Raw genomic sequence first — 15,170 nt, forward strand, 5'->3', positions numbered from 1 at the left:
GGGATGAAGAGCCTGCATAACATCTAGTTGTGAAGATCAGCTGGGGACTCTTGTCTGCCTGAAAGAGAAGGGTGTCTGCTAGAAACCCAGGTGCTCTCTTAAAGGGCCAGTGCGCACGTACAATCTTGCTCTTAAGACACTTTACCTGGGGTTCAGATAGAGGGAAGGCAACTCAGGATATATAGGAGTAATAAACAGAAGATCTGGGTGGTATGACCCCAAGGAGAGATCTGTAGGGTCAGCCACTGAAGTCCCCGTGCTGAGTCCCTATCCCATACCACCCTCAGGTGCCACCTTCCCAGGGTGACACACTCCCATTCTACAAGCACCAGCTGGGGAGTGTACTAGCCCAAACTTTCAACTACCGGTGACACCACCCTGCCAAGCTCTAGTCTTGCTGAAAGGTCTGCTGGGTGCACCCAACAGGGAACTTTGGGGGCGCTCTTTTTCTGGAGAAGCTCTTGGTGGAGACTCAGTTATTGAGCTGTGCAACTTTGAAACAGAAGCCATTCTTTCCCCACTTGCACACTCAGCTAAAGCCCCCACCACCTGATGATTCTCTTGGCCTGTCCTTCTGACTCCCAGTTGGCCCTGCCCTACTGAGCTTAGTCCCACAGCGGGGTCAGAGGGATGCTCAGAGCTGGGACCTTCAGAGCACACCCGTCCTGGGAGGCTCCTGTCCAGGGCTCAAGATGGGCACTGGGTTGTGTAGCTACAGTGCAGGGGGCCATTCTTACCCACATCCCCTGTAAGCTCAACTGGCACCATTCCCTGAACAGAAGACTCATTTGACCAGTCTTTCTGACTCCTGGGGGCTCCACCCAGCTAAGCCTCCTCCTGTGGAGGGGCTGGCTGGCTGCATCCTTTCCTGGACCTGTGGTGTACTCCTCCTGGGGGAGCTAGGGTTAGCGACTTTGGCAGAGACTGAGTGGTATGGTTTGGAGTAGGGACCATTTTCCCACCATTAAGTGTGTGGCTGTGCTGCCCCCAAGCAGGAGACCCACTAGCCCTGTCCCCCCCAACTCCAGTCACCCTGCCCTATTGAGTTTGCGCCTTGTGGAAGAGTCTGTGGGTGGCAGCCAGCCAGGGTCCACTCTATGTACTTTCTTCAGAAGGCCCTCAAGGAAGACTGGGCAGCCTCAGAGGGTGATAAAGTGGCCAACCAGTGGATGTTGACCTTAGGGTGCCTTGGACCATTAATTGGTCTGACCCCAGCTCAGAGCTGGAGGAAGCCAACCCTTATACACAACTTGGCTCCTCCCCCATATACCTAGGCCCAGAAGAGGCAGCCACAAATAGCAAATTGCATGGTAGCTCCAGACAGGTAGCCCAGGCAGCATCTGACATCAACCTGCAGTGGAACCCTGCCCAAGTGGACCTAGAACAGACACAACCAGTGGTGAGCTTTAGACCACAGTGGAGTTCACCCAACTAGCCACACAATCCACACATCCGAAGACAGTTCCTGGCAGGCACCAGACCCTGCTGGGAACAACTCTACCTCAGGGGACAGCCCCTGCACAGCAGTTCATACACTGCGATTGAGGTCTATCCTTACAGTCAAGTCAACAGCATCCAAGACTCAACTACAACAGGATGGCACATATAACCCACACAAAAGATATTCCTGCAGCACCCAGCTCAGGAGATCTGGAAGACTGAGCCACTGAGCTCCACAAGTCACCTACAACATAAAACCACTAAAACAAGTTTGAAAGTTATAGCAGATCTACCTAATACACAAACACAAAAAGGCACACAAAATGGGGAGAAAAAGAAATGTGTCCCAAATGAAACAAGTAAATCCCCAGAAAAGCAATTAAATGAAATGGAAGCAACAAAATACCAGATGCAGAGTTTAAAACAATGATTATAGGATACTCAAGGACCTTAGGCAAAGAGCAGATGATAGTGAGAACTTAAAAACAAAGAGATAGTAAGCATTAAAAAAGACATAGGAACCATAAAAAAGAAGGAAAAGGACCATAAAATAGGAACCAGTCAGAATTGAAGAATACAGTATCTGAAATGAAGAATATATGAGAAGAAGTCAACAGCAGGTTATGAAGCAGAGGATCAAATCAGTGATTTAGAGGATAAGATAACAGGAATCACCCAAGCAGAACAATGAAAAGAAAAAATAATTTAAAAAATAAGGAAAGTCTAAGAGACCTCTAGGATAACATCAAGCATAATTCATGCACATCATAGCAGTACCAGAAAAAGCAGACAGACAGCAAGGGATTGAGAACCTGTTTGAAGAAATAATAGCTGAACACATCCCTTACCTGGTGAAGGAAAAGACATTCAAGTCCAGGAAGCACAGAAAGTCCCAAACAAAATGAACTCAAACAGGCCCACACCAAGACACATCATAATTAAAATGCCAAAGGTTAAAGACAAGAGAGAGAATCCTAAAAGCAGCAAGAGAAAAGCAGTAGTTACCTACAAGGGAGCTCCTGTAAGACTGTCAGCTGATTTCTCAACAGAAACATTCCAGGCCAAAAGGGAGCAGCAAGAAATATTCAAAGTGATAAAAAGCAAGGACCTACAACCAAGATTATACTACCCAGCAAGGCTATCATTTAGAACTGAAGGACAGATAAAGAGCTTCCTAAACAAGAAAAGTCTTAAATGAGTTCATCACCACCAAACCAGTATTATAAGAGATGTTATTTTAAGAAAAAGGAAAAACATAAAAAATATGAATAATATAATGGTAATAAATACATATCTATCATTCACATGTTCACTGCAACATTATTTACCGTAGCCAAGATACAGATGCAACCTAAGTGTCCATCACTAGATGACTGGATAACGAAGTGGTGTATATGTACAACGGAATATGATATATGACTTGGCCATAAAAAAGAATGAAATCTTCCTTCTGCAACAACATGAATGGACCAGAGGGTATCGTGTTGAATGAAATAAGTCAGAGAAAGACAAAAGCCATATCATTTCACTCAAATGTGCAATCTAAAAGAGAAGATAAACAAACACAGCAGAACAGAAAACAGACTCCTAGATACAGAGAACATTTTGATGGCTGCCAGATGAGAGGGGGATTAGGGAGGTAAGTGAAAACGGTGCAGGGAGTAAGAAGTACAAATTGGTAGTTACAGAATAGTCATGGGGATGTGAAGTACAGCACAGGAAACATAGCCAATTACATTGTATGTATGGTGTCAGATGGGTACCAGATTTATCAGGTTGTTCATTTCATTATAAGCATCTAATCACTGGGTTATAAGTGATTATAACCATCTAATCACTGGGTTGTACACCTGCAGCTAATATAATACTGTATATAAACTGTAATTAAAAAGTAAAAAATTATTAAAAAGAAAAAAGTTTTAAAAAAGTATATGGAGGTGCCCTGGCTGGGTGGCTCAGTTGGTTGGAGTGTCATCCCATACACCAAAAGGATGTGGGTTCAATCCCCAGTGAAAGCACATACCTAAGGTTGCAGGTTCGAACCCTAGTCAGGGCACTCACAGGAGGCAACTGATAGATGTTTTTCACTGTCTCTCACTCTCCACCCCTTCATCTCTCACTAAAATCAATAAACATATCCTTGGGGGTAAGGTTTAAAAAATAACTAAGTTGAAGAAAAAAACATTTGGGATTCACCAGGTCAAAATCACAATATTAACAGTAGTTTAGAAGAAGCAGATTGCAACCCTCATGGATGACTTCAAGGCATTCAAGACTCCTATGTGATATCACATACTACTATGTGATAGTATATAATTCAAGGATAATGTAATTACCCACCTGTAATTCCTCTGCTGTGGAAACATCTAGTCCTGTCAGGTCTTGTATTCTCATATTAATTCGAGACACCACAGGGTTTTCATAACCAGAGAGCCAGGCACTAAGAACAAGAAGAAAATACTAGTTTTATTGCTGTTTCAATACATGAATACAAAAGCTGTTATTTAAAAAGCTATTATATATGGAACAATAAGCCTTTAGGCATTTAGTTGATTTGCTTGTCTAATATGATTTTTACTAATGAATGTTGAAATTTCAAAAATACGTTATATTTTACAGTTAGAAGTTAGAAAGGAAAAAAGGATCTCATTTATTATAGTTTCAATGAAAATAGTTGGATTAATGTAAGAAGGCTATATAGGACTATCTACGGTGAGATTTTTTTCATTCTGGAAAAATACATACCAAACTTAACATAACTGTTCTTTCTAGGTCAGGAAGAGGAACTGCCTGGGGTGGAGGTCATAAGGTTTCAGGCCTGATTTACATAATGCTAACATAAGGAAAAAATACTCTTGTATTACTTGCATAAATAATTTTTATGAGTACCCAAATGAACCCAGTAAGATGGTTGTAGTAAAAAAGACGGACAATGATAAGTGTCAGCAAGGAAGTGAAGACACTGGACCCTCACAGCTGCTGGCAGAACGGTCAAGTGGTGCATTCAGGCTGGAAAACAGCTGGACAACTGAAGCTGTTAAACACTCAGTTACCACCGAACTCAGCAAATGCACTCCTTAGGATATACCCAAGAGAAATCATAAAAACTTGTACACAAATGTTCATAGCAGCATTATTAATGGCCAAAAAGTGAAAATAATCCAAATGCCCATCAACTGATGAATAGATACATAAAATGTGGTATAACCAGGTTCTGGATCATTACGCCTTGAAAAGGAATAAAGTACTGATGCTGCTAACATGGAAGAACCTTGAAATCATGTTAAGTAAGATAAGCCAGGTACGAAAGGCCAAACATTGTGATTCCATTTATATGAAATGTCCAAAACAGACAAATTGATAGCTACGTAGAGTACATTAGTGGTTGTCAGGGTTAAAGGGAATGGGGGGATTCCTAATGGGTACAGGATTTCTTTTGGGGGGTGATGGAAATGTTCTGGAACTAGATAAGGGCTGCACAATAAAGAAGACTAAAAACCATTGAACTGAACACTTTAAAAGGATGAATTTTATAGTATGGAAGCCATAGCTCATAAAATAAATATACTCCCCAAATTCAAGTATCTCCTTTACATATGCCTTTTCTCACTCTATTAGCCTTGTTCTTTCTTCACTGCTCCTTTCATCAAGCTTTGATTCCATGACCCACAATCTTAGCAACATTCCTGCTGAGAGCTTCAATTCTACTATCTGGTAAATATACAATCCCGAATAGATTTTCTCCCTCCAAACTTAAAACCTGCGTCACAAAACCATACTGAAGAAAATCGTGAAACAGAGTGGATATGCTCCACTAGAAATAAATGTACACCAACCTCAAATGGGCCCTTCCTCTTACTCCCTCCTATACTCTGAATCCCAACACACCTCAGCCTCTTCCTTCATTCAGTAGCATATCTCCTACCTCACACAGAAAATGGAAACCATATAATCTACCTACATTTACATGTATCTGTTCCTTTTAATTCACTCTAGTTCCTTCATTCCAGTTGCAAGAGATTTCCCTCCATTACCTAAGGCTAACCCCCTCCCTGCCTTAGTTTCTATCATCTCCTGCCATCTTAGGGATCACAAATCACTGACTGGCACTTCTGTGATACAACCACCTTCTGTCCTCAATAATTCCTCCCATAGCTTTTAACTGAGCTTAAGTCTCTCCCATTAAATAAATACAAATTTAATAGTTTTCTCAACTCTCCATCTCCCTCCAGTTACCAACCTTTCTCCTCTCTCTTCAAGTCAACTTTTCAATGGACTCATTTCTCAATGTATTCCATCAAAACTTTTGTTAATATCACCCATTACCCTACTGTGCTACTAAATCTTACAAGCTTTTCTAATTCTCATTGTATGTGCTCTTTCAGTAACATACCTCAATATTCGTCCATCTTAAAACTCTCCTCCTCACTCACGCATTCTCCAGGTATCCCTTCAGTCTCCCTGGCTACTCCGTCCTGGGCTCCCTTACAGCCTCTGCCACTACCCTCTGCCTCCCTCCCAGTGCCCCAGCAACACTTCAAGAACTTTGCCTGTAGCCCTAAGGCTAGTGCACATGCTCTTCTCTTTGCCCAGAATGTTCTTTCTCACTTTGCAAAGTGAAACCTTTGGATTATCACTTTGGTCATCTCTTCTTCCTTGGCTCTTCCTCATGCCAGACTAGGTCAGGACATTTTTTGTTGATGTTTTTTGTTGTTGTTGTTGTGGGGGTTGGGGGTGGGAAGAGAGGAAGGAGGAAGTTTTTTGTTGTTTAACTAATTATAACATGAAAATGACATGAAATGTTAAGCCAGGATAAATAATACTGCTGTAAAATTTACATTTCTCACATCCATCTCAGAAGAAAATATATTAGGATTCTTTTTCATGAACTGATTTCAGGAACATTTTCTCAAACTGTGCTGAGAAGTAGTCAGAAAGGGAATTATAATAACTGCCAGGATTAAGACTGTTTTATGAAACATTAAAAACCACATCTGATTTTTAGCTGTTATATCAATGTACCTTTCTCATTGCTAAGGCAATTGTTCGCTGTGCCACAATGATTAGCAAGTTCCTTCTTAAGTAACAGATACTAAATTGTTCAAGACAGAGTTTTCTAATTTTGCCCTCTTTTGGAGCACAAGCAAATGTTTGTCTTTTGTGTGTATGTAGGAAAATGTTATAAAATGCAGCTGTTATAATCTTCTAAATTTCCCCTCACAATTAAACAGTGACAATTAATTATGATTAGGTATATATGTTTGTAACACTTTTAGTTTTTATAATAGCAAGGCTTCTAAATAACTTCTCAAAACTAGCTTTCGATTTTGGTACATAATTAATAACATTACACATTTGATTTGTATTTTATAATTTCTTCTATTGACTACCATACCCTTAATAAAGGTTAGTGACTTTAAACAATTTTTACATATTCTAAATGTTAAGTTCCATTTTATTGAACTGAGTTTTTCTTCACTCATATACTTACAGGAGGTAATTTGAGCACACACGTATGTGTATATATATTTTTAAAGTAAGTTACTTTTACCACAAAAATAAAGCTAGACTACAGGGCCAATAACAGGAAATAATTTGTTCCCTAGAAATCCTTTTATAGGTTAAGGGGGGTAAGTATTGTTTGTTGAAGGAATTGATGAGGCTACAGTCTGTTTATCATCTGTTAATCCCACACTGCCACATCTTACCACCTACACCCATGTCCACTCAGCAGCACTAGTCTCTTAGAGCAATGTGTATCAGAAACAGATGACTTTAGCACCCAATGCTATTTTGCATCTTTCAATAACCCTCTCTCTCTCTCTTTGTGCCCAACTGTGGTATCAAAGTTAAGTATCAACAAAGCTGGAGAATATCTTCCTCTGTAGAACACCCAAGTAAGTGTTTCTGTGCCTCCCTGAAAAACCTTCAAGGAGTATACCTTCATTCCAACCTCCCTGCATTTCCTAACTACTGAAACTACATCTTCAGCAAATGCTGCCCTCCCCGGGTAGCCCTGCCATTATTTCAGTACCATGGTCCTTTAGTCTAGAAACACCCACCAGCACATGTCATCCATCCCATTCCCAGATGCTACAGGTTCAGAATATCCCAGTCCAATTGGGAATCCTCTTCAGCCTATTTCCTCACAAGATTGAGGTCTTGCTGGCACTCTGCTTCTTTAAAGAAGTGTCTTTCCCTGCATATACGCCTAGCATTTTCTTTAATGTAATGAAATAAAATGTTCTCCATACCTATGATACCTAATGGGATCACAGTGACTTTGGTAGGCACCTGCTAGATGCTACTGTGGGCATCACCTTAGTGGTTGGCAGAATAGAGAATGGTAGCCGCTGTACCCCTAGAACAATCCTGGGCTGCTAATAGCTCCCCATGAATCTCAGACCTGGCAACTGCCTGCAGTCTGAAGCACTTCAGGAAGAGACTACCTTCACGCACCTGAAAGTAGAGCAGGCAGCCGCCACTGAAGTTTATATAGTTCTCTATTATCCTTCCTTTGTAACATTTACCACAGTAATTACACATTAATTTGTTATTTCAGATAAGATGTCTTCATTTAACTACTAGTTCCAAATATATATACACTCTGCCTGGTTTTGCTCATCACTGTATCTGCAGAACCTATTACAGTGCCTGGCACACAGGAGATGCTCAAGAATATTTGCTGAATGAATGCATCTATAACTAATCTAAGATTTACTCTACTTTACCATAATTATTTGTCTGGTGGTCTCTTGCAAATTTATACGGACTGGCAGAGTAAACTTCCTCAATCTAGCAGAAATAGGAAGGATCCAAGAATTTTATTGTTACAAAGGATATAGCTGATAAACATACTAAAAATTTATTTCACCCGAGACTTCTGGCCAAGACAGAGGCATAGGTAGGCACACTGTACCTCCCGCACAACCAAAATAAGGACAACCAACATTTAGAAACAAAAAAATGAATACTGACAGAAAACTGAACTGTATGGAAGTCTGACAACCAAGGAGTTAAAATAGACACATCCATCCAGACTGGTAGGAAGAGCAGCTGGGCAGAAAGGGGTCACGGCAAAAAAGGCGGTGGCTGGCAGACCCCAGGCGTGGGGTGGCAGTGGGCGAACTAAGGGAGGCAGTGGGTTGTGGACGGGCGCGGTGTGCAAGGTGGCTGGTAAACCAAGCAGTCCCAAATTTGCACGCAGATAAACCAGGTGAAACTGGGGAATGAGACATAGACCATGCAATCCAGGGCTCCAACGTGGGGGAAATAAAGTCTCAAAACACGGACTGAAAACACCTGTGTGGGTTGAGGTGCTGGGAGAGACTCTCAGCCTCACAGGAGAGTTCATTGGAGAGACCCACAGGGTCTCAGGATGTACACAAACCCACCCACACGGGAATCAGAACCAGAAGGGCCCAATTTGCTTGAGGGAAGTGACAGAAGGAACTGAAATCCAGCAGAGAGCAGAGCAAGCACCATTGTTCTCTCTCGGACCCCTCCCCTACATACAGTGTCATAACACAGCCACGTGGGTTGCCCAACCCTGGTGAATACTTAAGGCTCTGCCCCTCACTACATAAAAAACAGGTCATGACAAAAAAAGAAAAAGGTCCAAATAAAAGAACAGATCAAAGCTCCAGAACAAATAAAACTAAGCGATGAAGAGATAGCCAACCTATTAGATGCACAGTTCAAAACACTGGTGATCAGGATGCTCACAGAACTGGTTGAATTTGGTGACAAATTACATGAAAAAATGAAGGATATGCTAAGTGAAATAAAGAAAAACATACAGGAAACCAATAGTGATGGGAAGGAAACTGGGACTCAAATCAAGGGAGTGGACCAGAAAGAAGAAAAAAATGACCAAGCAGAAAAGAATGAAGAAACAAGAATTCAAAAAATTGAGAAGAGGCTTAGGAACCTCCAGGACATCTTTTTAAGTTCCAACATCAGAATTATAGGGGTACCAGAAGGGGAAGAGGAACGGCCACAACTGGAAAACTTATTTGAACAAATAATAAAGGAGAACTTCCCCAAACTGGCAAAGGAAATAGACTTCCAGGAAGTCTAGGAAGCTCAGAGAGTCCCAAAGAAGTTGGACCCAAGAAGGAACACACCAAGGCACATCATAATTACATTAGCCAAGATTAAAGATAAGGACAGAATCTTAAAAGCAGCAAGAGAGAAGGAGACAGTTACCTACAAAGGAATTCCCATAAGACTGTCAGCTGATTTCTCAAAAGAGACCTTACAGGCAAGAAGGGGCTGGAAAGAAGTATTCCAAGTCATGAAAGGCAAGGACCTACAACTAAGATTGCTCTATCCAGCAAAGCTTTCATTTAGAATGGAAGGACAGATAAAGTGCTTCTCAGATAAGGCCAAGTTCAAGGAGTTCATCATCACCAAGCCCTTATTATATGCAATTTCTTAGATAAATCCTAAGATAAAAAATATGAACAGGGAAAGGACAGCAAACTCACAGTTATTAACAACCACACCTAAAACAAAAGCAAACTAAGCAAACAGCTAGAACAGGAGCAGAGCCACAGAAATGGAGATCACATGGAAGTTTAGCAACAGGGGAGTGGGAGGAGGAGATGAGGGTAGAAAGTACAGAGAATAAGTAGCATAGACGGTGGGGAGAAAATAGGGGAAGGGGAAGGGCAAGAGTAGTGTGGGAAATGTAGAAGCTAAAGAACTTATGACACACGGACATAAACTAAAGCGGGGGGAGTGTAGGGAGTGGGGGGTGTGCAGGGTGGATGGGAATGGGACAACTGTAATAGCATAATCAATAAAATATTTAAAAAATTTATTTCTCCCAAAATCTGACTGAGTTTCTCAGTAAGAAGTATACAGAACTAATGTAGTATGTTGAACTAACACAGTAGAACAATGTACATATTTTTTCTGCCTGTCAATAATTTGATTGATTTTTGAACTTCATAAGCAACCAACTACTGACATGATTTTTATAGATAATTGGCAAGTGTTCTAATAAAGTTTTACACTAAATATATCTTGACAAGACAACTGTCCCTACTTCATCCTGGAACCTAACACCCTAAGAGAACCTGCCTTCTACTTCTGGTATATTCAACTTCTTTCCTTGCTACCACCAATATTTAAGCAGCTATTCTTACCTTTTCTCTTGCACTTTGGTAAAAGCCTTGTTTTTCAGTTTCACAGAGGTTGGATCTTCTATCTATGCTTTTGAATCCACACTTTCTAATTCCATGGGCCTCATTTCAGCAGTTATTGCTTCCCTTATTATAGTTAACCTTTTCCTTGACTATGGTTGATCACCCTCCAGCCTGAAGTCCCCTGCTACCAAGGAGAACACCTTCCCTTTACCATTTAGCAATGACCATTTCAGTCTTTCACATTATACTTTTAAAATTGCAAATGTAAGAAATGTTTGTTATATTCAACAAATGGTCCTGGGACACTGGATTCACACACTCAAAAGAAAGAAGTTGAACCTGTAACTCTCACCATATAAAAAAATAACTAAAAAGGGAATAAAGACCTAAATGTAAGAGCTAAAATTATAGAACTTCTAGGAAAAACATAGGTGTATATCTTTTGATCTTAAACAGTGGTTTAGCTGTAATATCAAAAGTACAAACAACAACAATAAGCTGGACATCATGAAAATAAAAAAAACAAACTGGTGCTTCAAAGGGTGCCATCCAGTAAGTGAAAAGACAACTCACAGAATGGGAGAAAATGTCTGCAAATCTAAAATATAAAAAGAACTACTGCAATTCAATAAAAGATAATTTAAAAATAGTTAAGGGATCTGAATACACAGTTTTCCAAAGAAAATATGCAAATTTCCACTAAGCACATAAAAAAGATCCACAATATCATTAGCCACCCAGCAAATGCAAATCAAGACCACAATGAAATACGGTGCCGCGCCCACTAGGGCAGCAGTAATCAAGCAGAGGCAATCACAAGTGGTGAGGACATACAGAGACTGGACCCCCCACCCTAACTGGTGGGAATATAACATGGTGCTGCTACTTTGGAAAAGTTTTGGAGTTTTCAAATGTTTAAACACAAAGTTACTATATGACCTAGCAATTCTACTCCTAAGTATACACAAAGGAGAAATTTAAACTTACGTTCACACAAAAACTTATACATTAATGTTCGGAGTGGCATTACTTGTAATAGCCAAAAAGTAGAAATAATCCAAATGTCTAACAACAGATGAATAAAACAGATAAACTGAATGGTATACTGTAAATGAGTGAACTGGATGGTATGTGTGTATCTCAATAAAACTGTTTTAAAAAGAAATAGCCTGGACAATAAGAAGGGTGACTGACTGTGGAAGTGGGGGGAACCTGGTAGGTGACAGCAATGGGGAAAAAGGCAGGACAACTGTAACTGAACAACAACAAAAAAAGAAATACTTACAAAACTTTCAAACAATACCAAAATATATGAAGTCCCTTTCCTAGTCCCTCTCTTTACAGGTAAACACTATTAACAAAAAGGTATAGAGTATCTCAACATCTTCCCTCTGTATAAACAAACATAGAACTGAAAAAAAACCCCACAGGAATCCACACACCTTCCAATCTTCCACCACAATATACACATATACTCCCCCCCAAACATAGTTCTGACATCTTTTCAAGTCAATACATATAGCACTGCCTCATTTAAAAAAATTACCGTGGTGAAAAAACACGTAACATGAAATTAACCGCCTTCACCATCTTTTTAAAATAAAGTAAAATACAGAGGACAATATCTACCATTCTAACCAATTCTAAGTTTATAATTCAGTGACATTAAGTACAATCACAAAGTTGTGCAACCATCCCCACCGTCTCCAGCTAGATACAATGCCCTCAAGGTCCACTCATGTTGTAGCATGGTATCAGAATTTCATTCCTTTTTAAGGCTGAACAGTATTCCACTGCAGGTATATATGACATCTTGTTTATTCACTCATCCACCAGAGGAAACTTGAGTTGCTTCCACCTTTTGGCTTTTGTGAACAATGCTGCTGTGAACATGGGTGTACAAGTATCTGTCTGAGGCCCACCTTTCCATTCTTTTGGGTATAGACCCTTTAGAAGTAGAATTTCGGGATCATATATATGATAATCCTATGTTTAACTTTTTGAGGAACTGCCAGACTATTTTCCACAGCAACTGTACCACTTTTACATTCTCAGCCCTCATTGTTTTTTTAAACTACTGCTTTTCTTTTTAAAATAAAAATGCATTTAATTGCAAAATGACCATGAAGGTCTATCAATTAAACACTGGTTAAATGAGGTTATTCCTTTTTCTGTATTACAAATGATACTGTAACAAAAATTTCTGTATATCTTTGTACACTTGTGGGAATATCTCTGTAAAAAATCTATAGGATAAGTATTAGATGTGGAACTGCTTGATGACGTTCACATTTTAGTAAATGCTGCCAAACTGACCTCCAACAAAACCTACAGACTTCTACTCCCACAAACTGTTTATGAGAGTGCCCATTTCATAACATACTTGTCAGTATCAATTTTTTAAATCTTTGCCAATCTTAAAGGCAAAAATATTGTTTAAATTTTTAAAAAAGATTTAATTTACACTTATTATATTATAAATGATCTCAATGGAAGGTTTGACGTTTAGCAGTTAAAGTAATTGACAACTGCAGGTTAAAAACACTATTATCTTGGACTTCCGCCAAGATGGAGGCATAGGTGGAAATACTGTGCCTTCTCCCACAACCAAGTTTGAATACAACAAAGGTTTGGAGAACAAAGACACAGCCAAAGAACAGAAAAATTGAATTATACGGAAGCCCAACAACAACGAACCGTTCAACCGGGACGGTAAGAGGGGTGGAGCCAGTAGCAGAGCAGGGTCGGGCAGGAAAGATCCCCCGACCTAGGCGCGCAAGTAGTCCGGACCCAGTCAGGGTGCGGGGCAGACCGACCGGTCGCACATTCGCGCACAGTGAGACAGACCATGCAGGCCCCAGGGGGCAAACCCAGTGGTGGAGAGCTGATGGCGGTGGCACACTCGAGTACAGTGGGATGAAACGCGTGGGCCCCAGTGATGGTGGCAGCTGCGGCACCTGTGGGGGCCGCGGCAGGAGGCGGCAGAGGCGACTGCCATTGCTCCTCTTTGACTCTGCCCCCACATACAGCATCACAACCCAGTGACTGAGTTGCCCTGCTCTGGTGAACACCTAGGGCTCCTATCCTGATTCGTAACAGGCACGAACAGCCCAAAAGACGGCGCAAGAAGAACTCAAAGTCCCAGAGCCGATAACTCTCAGCGACCAAGAGATTGCCAGCCTCTCAGAAGCACAGTTCAAGACACTGTTGGTGTTTATCAGGATGCTCACAGAACTGGTTGATTTTAGTCACAAATTAAAGGAACATATGAAGGCTAACCTGATTGAAATGAAGGGAAATACACAGGAAACCAATAGTGATGGAAAGGAAACTGGGACTCAAATCAATGGAAGGGACCAGAAGGAAGAACAAAACATCCAACCAGAAAGGAATGAAGAAATGAGAATTCAAAAAAATGAGGAGAGGCTTAGGAACCTCCAGGACATCTTTAAACATTCCAACATCTGGATTATAGGGGTACCAGAAGGGGGAAAGAAACAGCCACGAGTGGAAAACTTATTGGAACAAATAATAAAGGAGAACTTCCCAGTCTGGCAAGGGAAATAGACTTCCAGGAAATCCAGGAAGCTCAGGGACTGCCAAAGAAGTTGGACCCAAGAAGGAACACACCAAGGCACATCATCATTACATTAGCCAAGATTAAAATGAAGGAGAGAATCCTAGAAGCAGCAAGAGATAAGGGGACAGTCACCTACAAAGGAGTACCCATCAGACTGTCAGCTGATTTCTCAAAAGAGACCTTACAGGCAAGAAGGGGCTGGAAAGAAGTATTCCAAGTCATGAAATCCAAAGACCTACAGCCAAGATTGCTTTATCCAGCAAAGCTTTCATTTAGAATGGAAGGACAGATAAAGTGCTTCTCAGATAAGGTCAAGTTCAAGGAGTTCATCATCACCAAGCCCTTATTATATGAAATGCTAAAGGGACTTATATAAGAAAAAGAAGATGAAAAATATGAACAGTGAAAGGACAGCAAACTCACAGTTATTAACAACCACACCTAAAACAAAAGCAAACCAAGAGGACAGCTAGATCAGGAGTGGAACCATAGAAATGAAGAACACATGGAGGGTTAGCAACAGGGGGGTGGGAGGAGGAGAAGGGGGGAGAAGGTACAGAAAATAGCATAGACAGTAGGTAGAAAATAGATAGGGGGGAGGGCAAGAATAGTGGGGGAAATATAGAATCTAAAGAACCTGAGACACGTGGTTATAAACTAAGGGGGGGAGAATGGTGGGGGAGGGAGTGTGTGGGGGGAGGGGGAATAGAACAACTGTAATGGTATAATCAATAAAATATATTTTAAAAAACACTAATATCTTAATTGTGGTTCCGTTACAGTCACTAGAAAAGAAAATGAATTCTACCAATACATGGGAAGTTACTTCATTTGACTTTGATGTAAAAACCTCTTCAAAATATAGTAATCTTCTTAGCTAATGAACTCCATTCATTTAAAACATTTTATTCATCTGGGTCCCATCTTTAAACCATTACTGCTAATCTGCAACATTATTGGAGACTTATCAGAGAGTCTAAAAAAATGAGCTCTGAATT

At 40.6% G+C, this 15,170-nt stretch overlaps 1 protein-coding gene across 2 annotated transcripts in view; it reads right to left on the reverse strand.

Annotated features, from left to right (window-relative positions):
• P4HA1 (prolyl 4-hydroxylase subunit alpha 1) overlaps positions 1-15,170 on the reverse strand; it is an 87,677-nt gene that overhangs the window by 17,358 nt on the left and 55,149 nt on the right. For both annotated transcript variants that reach the window (XM_037055869.1, XM_037055868.1), the window contains exon 10: positions 3,781-3,880. In XM_037055869.1, coding sequence (XP_036911764.1) covers positions 3,781-3,880 — 100 coding nt within the window. The remainder of the gene's footprint in view (positions 1-3,780; positions 3,881-15,170) is intronic.

Source organism: Sturnira hondurensis, unplaced genomic scaffold (genome assembly GCF_014824575.4).
Source record: "Sturnira hondurensis isolate 20B ecotype Veracruz unplaced genomic scaffold, ASM1482457v3 Scaffold0008761, whole genome shotgun sequence".
NCBI classification, from domain to species: domain Eukaryota; kingdom Metazoa; phylum Chordata; class Mammalia; order Chiroptera; family Phyllostomidae; genus Sturnira; species Sturnira hondurensis.